At 44.5% G+C, this 12,445-nt stretch overlaps 1 protein-coding gene across 1 annotated transcript in view; it reads left to right on the top strand.

Annotated features, from left to right (window-relative positions):
* LOC117973765 (transmembrane protein 104-like) overlaps positions 1-5,798 on the top strand; it is a 14,585-nt gene extending 8,787 nt beyond the window's left edge. Inside the window, exons 8-10 of the mRNA XM_034927002.2 lie at positions 998-1,103; positions 1,227-1,320; positions 3,897-5,798. Of these exons, the coding sequence (XP_034782893.2) occupies positions 998-1,103; positions 1,227-1,320; positions 3,897-4,651 (955 nt within the window). The 3' untranslated portion in view covers positions 4,652-5,798. The remainder of the gene's footprint in view (positions 1-997; positions 1,104-1,226; positions 1,321-3,896) is intronic.
* Positions 5,799-12,445: the final 6,647 nt, after the last annotated feature.

The following is a 12,445-nucleotide window of genomic DNA, read 5'->3' as shown; positions in this document are numbered from 1 at the left end:
ACTAACGGGAGGCGGCCATTCGGACCAACGGTGTACGTCCGGTTCCTAGTAGCCGATTGATCTCAAAACTTTGTCAAGTCGGGTCTTAAAGGATCCCAGTGATTAACCATCAACAGCATTTCCAGCAATGGCAACACAAAGGATTCCTGATTACAGTACCGTGCCACTTCAGTGGTACTTTGACCAGCGTGTATTGAGACCACTGGCATGTCAAAAGTGTTAGAGCTGCAGTGTAATGCCATTGTATGTGCCCTACTACTGCAAGCACATCAGTACAGGACCATTGCACTGTGCATTGACACTGCAGACCTCAGTACAGCACCATTGCACTGTGCATTGACACTGCAGACCTCAGTACAGGACCATTGCACTGTGCATTGACACTGCAGACCTCAGTACAGGACCATTGCACTGTGCATTGACATTGCAGACCTCAGTACAGCACCATTGCACTGTGCATTGACACTGCAGACCTCAGTACATGACCATTGCACTGTGCATTGACACTGCAGACCTCAGTACAGGACCATTGCACTGTGCATTGACACTGCAGACCTCAGTACAGCACCATTGCACTGTGCATTGACATTGCAGACCTCAGTACAGCACCATTGCACTGTGCATTGACACTGCAGACCTCAGTACAGCACCATTGCACTGTGCATTGACACTGCAGACCTCAGTACAGCACCATTGCACTGTGCATTGACACTGCAGACCTGCTTTTCTCTTCTTCACTCACAGACTGGTACACACCCCTGCTGTGCTTCAGAATCAGCCTCCTTCTTCACATGCAAACCCTGCTTATTGAAAAAGCACCGCATATCAACTCTCTGCAGAGTCAACAGGTTGACCCACTTTATTGGGTAGTCGATAGTTACTGTAGAAGCTCCCAGCCTTACAGTACAGTACGTTTCATTAGCATATACATGTACACGCTGCAGCTCGAAACAAGTGTTGAGGCAAAATGTTTGACGAGATTTCTTTATCTTGGTAGCAAACCCGAAACAGACTGCGACAAACTCGGCAATTTCTCCTCCATCGCTGATGAAGCTCTTTGCTGGGGGCCCCTCACCAAAATCAGCATCTACAGAATCTTTCTGGTATTCATTCCTATTGATTATCTGTTATTGATTTGATTTTTATTATTTATTTAACTGTAATTTAGGGAAGAAAATAGAAGCACACAATCTTATGTTTTTTCCTTTTTCTTTTTCTTTCCACAGACCCTGTTTATCCTGCTGGTCGGTCCGTTTGTGTTCTTCTCCATTCAGAAGAATAAGTACATCCAAGTCTTCGCCTCCATCATGTCCTTCGTGGGTAAGGAAAAGCGTGAAAATTTCCCTCCTTCAATGGCACTTAACACCGTCTGATAGGATAATTTATTCCAGGGCTCTTGAGATAGGCTTTGAGCTGACAACTGCATCTCAAAACACTGGGCTGGAAAATTATAGATGGAAGATATGCATACAGAGGCCTGATAGAGAGAGTACTTGTCTTGAGCTCAAAGGCGTTTCATTTGGAATGAAAGATTAGAACCATGCACTGTAATTGCTCTAAAGGGTCTGAATTGTTTGCACCCGCAGATCACTTACAAGTAGCGATTAGGGGATGCTGTGATCAGGTTGCATCACTCACTGGGGGATTATACCAGTTTATAATTCATCACTTTATTTCTTACTCTCTAGAGAGATATGTATATGTTCATCATTTCAGGGACAGTCCTCAATGCCAGCACGGAAAGGGTTTATTACAGCATGGCAGAGCACAGCATGTGCCTCTATCTGGAGTGGCATTGCACGTGTGGGTACGGGGTCATCACAAAACACAGAACCACACAGTGTTATTACTTAACATGCAGGGCTAAATTCTCAAAGCTGTTTAGTCCAATCCAATGTTTAACTGGGTTTTTTCCCCCATTCTGAAAAAACATGCTAATGATGATTTGGAGTAAATAGCTTGAAGAATGTAACCTAAGGAAGATGCAAACTTTGTAATGGGACAAAAAGGGAGTATATTTGGTCCACTATGTCCCAAGCCTATAAGGGCAGGCATACCAAACCAAAGTTTCCGTGGTGCAATATGAATTTCATATTGCATCATCTCACCCTATAGTTTACTGGCTTCATTCATGTTGTGTTCTTGGGGGAACCTGCAGTCTTTCAGGCTGGCTGTAGCTCTCTGGGTCCTGGGCAGAGAGAGGTTGGAGATCAGTGTTTTACAGGCACATGATGTGTAATATCTTACTAAACAACTGGAGCCCTCCATGTCCACAAGGCAACCCGCGTGCTGTGGCCATGTGAACGGCATGTTAGTTTTGCGTTTTAGGTTTTTCAGTTGATGTGCATGAAGCCTGGCCAATATATACCAGGATAGGATTGTAAGTTGCCCTGGATAAGGGCGTCTGCTAAGAAATAAATAATAATAATAATAATAATTTTAAAAGGATAAAACCTGCAAGAATGTATACCCTGATATACACAATACCTGAATAATACAGGGCCAGCCTGATGGTTTGTAATAAACAGTTAGTGAAATGTCTAAAGAGAACGAGTATCACGCCTTGATTATCATGCCCACACTTTGAGGACCTGCGTCTTAAACAAGGCAGATATTCCACATTGTTTTGTCCAGGATTACATTCCACCCCGAACGACAGCTGCAATTAATATCGTTTTTTATTTATTGATATCATTTTTTATTCTCGTCCCTCGCCGCGACCCTGTGAAGGAGTAAGCGGTTAATGATAATGGATGGATGGATGGATGGATTCTCGTCCCTCCAGCTTGTTCAGATCTAATATTGTTATGAGAAATTCACTTGGCATGAACAGCTCCCCCAGAGAAATCAGTTTGATTGTGAGAAGCCAGCCACACATTACCTTAATGTGCTTGCAGGCGGCATTGGAGTCCAGCACAGAGGCACACAGCTACTCTGGGCTCCATCCGGCACGGCCTGTTTCTGCCTAACGTAGGAAAGGATCCACTCTGCCTCAGCTATCCCTCACACAATATTGCTGTGTGGGGGAATTAAAAGCCAAATTAAAATTCAAGCTTTTAAAAGTGCATTTACATGGTATTTCTTTAGTTCCCAATTCAGACAGGAATAGGTACGTTTCTCATAAACGCATGCAGCATTTAAAACTTAAAATCACTGACCTATTGAGTGTAAACAAATAGTTCAGTTGATATTTTGTTTTCTAGGCTACTTATCTGATGACAGTATCTAATATTGTTGCTGACACTGGAACTACAGCTACAGTACACGCTGACGTACACTTTGTTATTCGTGAACCTGTTTAATGAAAGTGCTGCTCTGCTCTGATAGAAAGCCGCTCCCTGCTTGTTTTTGTAGCGAGGGATCACTGATGGCTTGGCTACACTCTGCTGGTTCTTTTTCTGGCGACGCCGCACACAGAGGCTCGAGCCCCCCCTCTGTGGCCGTCTCTAATGGAAAGCATTTTGTTTAAGCTCACCAAACTGGAAATGCTTTATGTGCAACAGTTCTGAATTACTGATTCCCCCCTCTTGTAGCCTTAATTGAGTGCCTTTAAAAAATTGATCAGTTACATTTCTGTACCCTGCGGACTGCAATAGAAGGTAGCGTCTGAAGCACGTGTGCCAAAGACACTGGGTTCGATTCTCAACGCTGTTTACTCCGAATTGCCATTTGCACAGTTTGTTATTCTTTACATTCAGAAAGGAGGAACACACCCAGTAAAGCTACCAAACAAGACATCTAGCTCATTGTCTTTTGGGAAGTATGGGATTCAGCAAAGCAAAAAATAGGTCAATGTTAAATGTTTTAAAGTTATATGGGTGAAATGCATCTGCATTTGGTATTTTGCATACACTGTTAAAACCAACACTTTGTTTGTTGTTGTTTTCACTTTGCAGTTTTCTCCATCATGTTTATAACATCAGTCGTCATCCTAGCGAGGGGGCGAGGCAGCGGGACCCCCATCCTGGCGGATTTCAACGCCTTCCCCAGCGTGTTTGGGGCCTGCTCGGTGGCCGCTGTGTCCCACACTGTCCTCCCCACGGTTGTCCCGCTGATCCGGAACAAAACCCACCTGGGCCAAGGAGTGCTGGTGGTGTTTGCCACGGTCACCCTGCTGTACTTCACCTTGTGCCTCTTCGTGGTGTTCGTGTTCCCGAAGAAAGACATCCAAGCGGTGATCCTTGTCAATTTTGCAACCTGCTCCGTTGTCCCCGTGGTTTTCGTGATCTACATTCTCGGCCTCTACACGACTATCAAAGTGTCCGCCAATTTCCCGGTGAACGGCGTCACGTTAAGCTACAACCTGAAGTCCATGTTTGCGAGGTTCCAGTGCTCTCACGCGTGGCCAGTGGACAGGCTGCTCTTCCCCCTGGCCGTGATCGCGCCTCCGCTGGCCATTTCCTACGGCACCCACAACATCGAGATGATCGTGGGGATCACCGGCTCGTACACGGTGAACTTCATCCAGTACGTCATCCCGCCCACGCTGGTGTACCTGAGCAGGAAGGAGGCACGGGCGCGGTTTGGGGATGATGTCCTGATAAAGCATGCTTCCCCGTTTCAGCATGGCTTCTGGATAATCCTGGCCCTGCTGTACGCAGCTGTGGGGCTGGTGGTTTCCACCATCTTCTATGTAAAAAGCCTTGCATGAAGTCGGCACGGAGAACGCAATCTTTTTTTTCTAGTTTTGCATGGAAGAACATCAGGGATGTATTTAAAAGACGGGAGCAAGGACAAACCATGTGCATTTGTTTTATAGAACATTCCCAGCTATTTCCATCATTAGAAGTTTCTAGGATAATGTAAAATCATGTGTTTCTGATCCCTAGAGCCCTTTCTACATATATCATATTCCCTGCTATATGAAACCGTAACTACATCCCTTAACATTACAATAATAATAATAATAATAATAATTTTGAATATTACACACCCATATTAAGGCTGTAATTCCTTCAACAGAGGTTGCTTAAGACAGTAAATAATACAATTCTATAGTTTATAGAGATTTGCCAAGTTAAGTTCAACCCCCCTGCCCCCTTGACTGGTAAAGATTAGCTTAATTAAAATGTATAAAAGGCTTAGTATTCTGTTTAAAAAAGAGGATTCGGTAATGAAAATAATTATATTTTTTAATCCATATAATTTCTGAATAATACGCATGTCACATGCTGGTATAAGATGTGAAAAGGCAGATATAATTGTTTTTTGGAAAATGTATTTAGAAAAAAATGTCCGCAGGCCCTATTTTGGTGCCTGAGCAAAGGAATGAGAGGAGACGGAGTTTAGGAAGGCGCTGCTTCTGTCCAGCTACCTGCTGTCACAATGATTTGAATCTCCTGTATACACGTGTCTTTGCCTTTGCAGATGTGCTCCACAATGGGTCTCCTTCTCTTCTCACATCACTACACTTCTTGTGAGTCGAACATACAACATATGCACATTTTCATTATAATAACTATACATTAGTTTGCCCTTCTGATGGCTTCAACCTGCGCAAATGTTCAATCATTTAAAACACATACATTTCCCACCCCTGGAAAGTTTGATCATATTTTGGTGGCAGGGATAGGGTTAAAATGCACTGTGATCTCTCTGTCCTGTGCATTCCAGCCATGTGAGTATAGCTGGAATGGAGGAAACCGGACACCTTGATTGGCAGGCCTGTTGACCAATCAATCAATGAATCAATTATTGTTTTAATTAATCCACCAGGTGGGTAGAAGCGAGGCTGCAGAAAGCCAGAGATGGGAGAGAGGACAGCTAGGCAAATTGTATTGCCAGTAGGTGCTGTTCAAAGTGCCACAACAGAGGCTAGTTTGCCTGCCTGAAGGAAATAAAATGTCTTTATTGTGTCTGGATGTTTCTTTTTATTTTGTTTGTTAAACCCAACGCTCAGCTGGAGTTTGTTATGCGTGACGACCTGCCTTCCTGTCCATCGTCCTTCCCCTCACAACAACAACTACTGCAGAAGCAAAGCTTCTCACCGCCTGATCGGCACTCCCTTAGCAGAGCAGGAAAGTGATTAACTAGCAAAAATACAGCAGCTCTGCCGCTCAGTGTGAGAATGCCCTGCGACTCGGTTTAATAGAATTATCTAAACTAAAGCCTTCTTTTACCTAACTGTCCCTGATTGTACAGAAATGACGGCAGTGTTTATTAGCTCCTGTGTTACTGAGAGGGCTCGCAGTCAGAGGAGACGGGGAGAGCTTCTTGTTTAAATCAGAGTGGTGTTAAACATTCACTGGGCTGGAGCTGCTTTTAAAAGATCATCTGTAAGGACCGTGAAAGCCCCCGTGGTGCATTTTGGAAGATGATTTATTCAGCACATCTTCTCTCTTAGTAAAGAAACGAAAGCCATTGAAGGAGAGCTGTGCGAGGCCGAAGGCAGCCTTAAAGCAGACGCGATTCGATCTATCCTTGTGTAAACAGAGTCCTGCTTCAGCCCGGCACCCTTTATCAATGCCACTGAAATAGGTTTAAAAGATGCATTACTCTGATACACGGTAGAATATTCTGAATCCTGCTGCACTAGCATTTATAATACATGTCTTGGAAGATGATCAATGTAGGAATCTGTGTCCGAATTTTGCCATATAAACCTTTAATATCAGGGGCAGGGCTGAAGTCCGCTCCTTGCTGCAGGTGATTTGGTATCTGATGCCGTTCCTTGGTCTTTACTGAAGCAGTTTGCAAGGATGATCATCTGTTAAATTGGATTATGAATCACGGCACCTCATCTCCATAAGCCAGAGGCTGGCAGAGTAACAGAAGCACCCCAGCTGAGCGAAGAACTGGAAACTATTACCCGGAATGTATTTTTAAATCCAGCTGGTAATGTGAAAGATTTGTATTCAGGATATATCTTGTTTTTTTTCTCCCTGATGATAATGAAAAGCTACCATAATAACACTGACATATCATTTAGTCAACAGATATAATCGGCAATCATTCAAGACACACAGATTTGTTTACGGAACTTATAATGCTGCGACATTACAGTTCCCAGTCATAAAATGCATTATTTTTGCAATTTAAAGTACATTCATGGGTTATTTATTTGTGTACAATCTTTTCAGCATCAACTGAGGCACGTTGCATCACATGATCAGCCTTGCATCTCTCATTTACGGCACTTTCAAATCCAACCAGATAGACAGGTCTGATCAAGTGGCCGGGTTGTGTACATGTGTTGGTACATATATACATACTGTAACATGTCTCAATTTCATAAGGAAATTCCTAATAGCATCTGAATGGCTCATGTATTTTGGAGCACCATTTGAATAACAACTAATCCACTGGAATCCATATGAATCTGGGCAGGGGTGTCCAATCCTGGTCCTGGAGCACTATTCCGCTCCAGGTTTAACAGGTAACATTATGTAATGAACTACTTCAGGGTCTGGATGGAAGTTTCATCGGCTCAATTAAACAGCTTAGAACAGGGTTGGAACAAAGACCAGCAGTGGAAGACCCAGCTTTGGCCACCCCTGAATTTGGGGGCATTGTTTGAATGTGTAACCCTGCATACCATCAGCATTTATGCAGTCATATCATAAACACAGTCTGAAACCCCAATTATATCCGGCTGTCGTATTTGCCCCTCGGCATATTTCTGGACCAATTTACTCCCGAGTTCTGCGGTACTGAATGGCTCACTGGGCTGTACCCGATTGGACTGAACGCATGGAGAGGAGCTGAGCTGTACAGAATCACTGGGTACAGAGCCCAGCGTTCACGCGTCCTTTTATAAAAAGAAGGCATTTGTATTAATTGTGTAAACACTCTTGGGTATCTTGATGGCCATTAAGCTGTCCTGATAACAGCACCAGCCTCCTCCTCTGTTAACAGCGCCAGCCTCCTCCTCTGATAACAGCACCAGCCTCCTCCTCTGATAACAGCACCAGCCTCCTCCTCTGATAACAGCGCCAGCCTCCTCCTCTGTTAACAGCGCCAGCCTCCTCCTCTGATAACAGCACCAGCCTCCTCCTCTGATAACAGCACCAGCCTCCTCCTCTGATAACAGCGCCAGCCTCCTCCTCTGTTAACAGCGCCAGCCTCCTCCTCTGATAACAGCACCAGCCTCCTCCTCTGATAACAGCACCAGCCTCCTCCTCTGTTAACAGCACCAGCCTCCTCCTCTGATAACAGCACCAGCCTCCTCCTCTGATAACAGCACCAGCCTCCTCCTCTGATAACAGTGCCAGCCTCCTCCTCTGATAACAGTACCAGCCTCCTCCTCTGATAACAGCACCAGCCTCCTCCTCTGATAACAGCACCAGCCTCCTCCTCTGATAACAGCACCAGCCTCCTCCTCTGATAACAGCACCAGCCTCCTCCTCTGATAACAGCGCCAGCCTCCTCCTCTGATAACAGCGCCAGCCTCCTCCTCTGATAACAGCACCAGCCTCCTCCTCTGTTAACAGCGCCAGCCTCCTCCTCTGATAACAGCACCAGCCTCCTCCTCTGATAACAGCACCAGCCTCCTCCTCTGATAACAGTGCCAGCCTCCTCCTCTGATAACAGCGCCAGCCTCCTCCTCTGATAACAGCGCCAGCCTCCTCCTCTGATAACAGCGCCAGCCTCCTCCTCTGATAACAGCGCCAGCCTCCTCCTCTGATAACAGCACCAGCCTCCTCCTCTGATAACAGCACCAGCCTCCTCCTCTGATAACAGCACCAGCCTCCTCCTCTGTTAACAGCGCCAGCCTCCTCCTCTGATAACAGCGCCAGCCTCCTCCTCTGATAACAGCGCCAGCCTCCTCCTCTGATAACAGCACCAGCCTCCTCCTCTGATAACAGCACCAGCCTCCTCCTCTGTTAACAGCGCCAGCCTCCTCCTCTGATAACAGCGCCAGCCTCCTCCTCTGATAACAGCACTACTCCTCCTCTGATAACAGCACCAGCCTCCTCCTCTGATAACAGCACCAGCCTCCTCCTCTGATAACAGCACCAGCCTCCTCCTCTGATAACAGCACCAGCCTCCTCCTCTGATAACAGCACCAGCCTCCTCCTCTGATAACAGCGCCAGCCTCCTTCTCTGATAACAGCACCAGCCTCCTCCTCTGATAACAGCACCAGCCTCCTCCTCTGATAACAGCGCCAGCCTCCTTCTCTGATAACAGCACCAGCCTCCTCCTCTGATAACAGCACCAGCCTCCTCCTCTGATAACAGCACCAGCCTCCTCCTCTGATAACAGCGCCAGCCTCCTTCTCTGATAACAGCACCAGCCTCCTCCTCTGATAACAGCACCAGCCTCCTCCTCTGACCTCTCCTCTGATCATCAGAAGCTCTCGTCTTTCCATATCAATCAGGACTGTTTAAATTTAAAGCAGAATAATTTATACTGCGCAAGAATGTAATATTAATAGAGTAAAACCCTGCAGGGGAGAGCTGTATAAATTTGCACTGACAGACTTTCATGGCAATTTGAATACATGGTTAATTTAGACTTGCAATCTGCATACAAGACCGAGACATGCTCAGTGCAATGTGAAAAAAACAAACAAACCTGATTTGATTGTATGTAGGTCTGGCCTTGTTCTGGGAAATGAGTAACCCAATTGTATCATAATAGGGTTAGGGTTATATCATGCAAAAAGATGTACACATTAAGTACATTGTAACTATGCATAATAGCAACACCCTTTTCAGCTGCAGTGTTAGAGGGCAGGTCAAGCACATCATGGTGGGAACCTGGGTAGAGCCCAGTAAAAGCACATTTACAGAGAAAACTGACCGTGATAAACAAGATGCTTCAATTCAATTAGAAATGAAACCAAATCAAGAGGCGATGCGTCATTACGTACGTGATCACAGACACTTCTTTAATATAAAGTGTAGCCCATACAAGCCTGCTTGCTAAAGCATCTCGCTCCGGTCTCCACGTGCTTCCATGCAGAGCTCACTCACTGACTGCCACCAGCCTCTGCAGCCTGCGCTAGGCTCTCACTGTAATGCACACTGCACTGCAGTCCATGGAATACAGCACATCATTACCGTTTCTTAAATTTCGATTTACTCCAATCTGCATTTGGGAAACTGCCAAGCCGATGACCCCCCACTCTCCTAGCTGGGTGGTAAGACAAAAGTTTAATAGAAGTTCTAGGAGAGGTGTGGGACTGCAGGGAGGAAGAACCTGTCTCTGTTGTTTACGACGAGATGCACCCCACTCCATGTCAAGAAGGGTCACTTGCATGTCCCTCGAGATGCACCCCGCTCCGTGTCAAGAAGGGTCACTTGCACATCCCTCGATATTTGTTTTCTTGTGCAGATCATGCATGCAGTGTACTCACGGTCTGGGAGACAGAGTGCAAACATCAGCTGTTAAAAAAGATCCCTCTGACCTCAGAAAAATGTAGCAACTCCAAGAGGACCTGGGGATATCAGGCACAACACTATTGCTGGCACTGTAGGTGTCTCTCCCACAGCAGTGGTAACAGCAGTGATCCTAAATAACTGGGGCAGCGAGCAGAAGATATTACAAATCAAGAAGCTCTCTCTTCAGTGTTGGCAGGGAGCTGGCAGATTTAACAGCACTGGGGGACACTGTGACATATTCAGACGGGTACGAACCCAAATCTGTTTCACATCTGGAAACGACATAAACATAGCAATCACTAGGTCTTATTTAAAACACTGTGGTTATGCCGGTCCCAATGACACATAGCACAATATTACAAAAACATAACAGCAGCAAAAACCTCACAAAGGCATATGATAGTGCTGAAAATAAAAAGGCAATTTACATAAAACAATGCGGCTGGACAAATCCTGTTTACATTTAAAAAATGAATAAAGAAACAAGTAGAAATCAAGTATGTGATCTGACTATAAATGCTCACCACCCCCTCACCCTTAACCTATATTACATGGACCCCCATACAGTACCTGTAGAGTCAACACTAACCCTGGTATTAACAAGTCAGTATTTCCAGAAAGTCCCTAAATAAATGTAACCAGCGGCTGTAGGAATCACTGAGTCCTGAGTGAATGTAAATACCCACACTGGTGGCTGTTATACTTCACTGTGGATGAATTAATAATGCAGGTGATGATGAGAGTAGCCATCTGGGACGATAATCACGGAGCCCTGATTGGGTGTACATTATTGATTCTCTGACAGGGTTGTTATAATTACAGTCAGGGTGGATGAATGAGGCATGTTTTTCTTCTCTCCCTGTGTAAAGATTTAAGATATCGCGTTCGATTTTACTGCAGAAGATCTTTACGTGTCCCTCCGTCTAACGCTCTTCCAAGAGCATCTACACATCAGCCTAAATCCTGAACTTAAATCATTGCTTTATTCCAAAACACTCACGCTAACATCAGTTCATCACAAAACACTCTGAGATTTTAAATGCTGCCTGTGGGACACTATAAAAATTGTATTGATGCTTACTTCAAATGAATTTAATAGGAAATATGCTCATGTGCAACCCATTTTTTCCCTCCTAAAACTGTTTGAAATGAGACGCGAGTCTCAACAAGTGACACTTTTGTTTATTTTGGACCGGCTGCTGAAGCTCATCACATGTTGCTTTTTATTATTATTATTTATTTCTTAGCAGACGCCCTTATCCAGGGCGACTTACAATTGTTACAAGATATCACATTATACATTATTTCACATTATACAGATATCACATTATTTTACATACAATTACCCATTTTTACAGTTGGGTTTTTACTGGAGCAATCTAGGTAAAGTACCTTGCTCAAGGGTACAACAGCAGTGTCCCCCACTGGGGATTGAACCCACAACCCTCCGGTCAAGAGTCCAGAGCCCTAACCACTACTCCACACTGCTGCTCCACACTGCTGCTTTATGGGTGGCAGTCTCGTTCTTTGCGTTTCATCAGAATGCTTCTCCCTGATTTGATAATGTTTGTCTTCAGTCTCTTCTTGTAAATCTTGCCTGTTATCGATGCCGCAGGCTTGGTGTCCTATCCACTCTGTATGAAAGACATGCCTGCCTGAATCAGCCAGGCAAGCAAACACAGTCCGCATGATGCTGAAAAACATTTTTCACCGTCATGCTTTATCTTACTGTTTGTTAACTTTGAATGACTAGCTAACACTTTACAGTATTAAAGGTGACCACACTGTTAACCCGATTCTATTTACTATATGTTTGTTAAGTCATTAGATAAATCATGTAATTAATATATGTAATATATGTTATAACATTCTTATAACACGCAATAGCATCTTTTTAGTAACACTTTACATTGTCTCTAATTACTGTGTATTTCATAGTAGTTTCTCAGTAAATACACATGTAGTTACACATAATTACAATGTTATTATGCACAGTTACAATGTACTTAATGTGTACAAGATCTTGCACAATATAACCCTAACCCTAACCCGAACCCTAACTCTAAAACTACCCCTAACCCTTTTCTGATATATCGTGCAAAAGGATTTACACATTAAGTAC

The sequence above is a fragment of the Acipenser ruthenus genome, chromosome 22 (genome assembly GCF_902713425.1).
Source record: "Acipenser ruthenus chromosome 22, fAciRut3.2 maternal haplotype, whole genome shotgun sequence".
Classification (NCBI taxonomy): domain Eukaryota; kingdom Metazoa; phylum Chordata; class Actinopteri; order Acipenseriformes; family Acipenseridae; genus Acipenser; species Acipenser ruthenus.
Note: the sequence above shows the minus strand (reverse complement) of the source record. Positions and strands in the feature narration are given on the sequence as shown.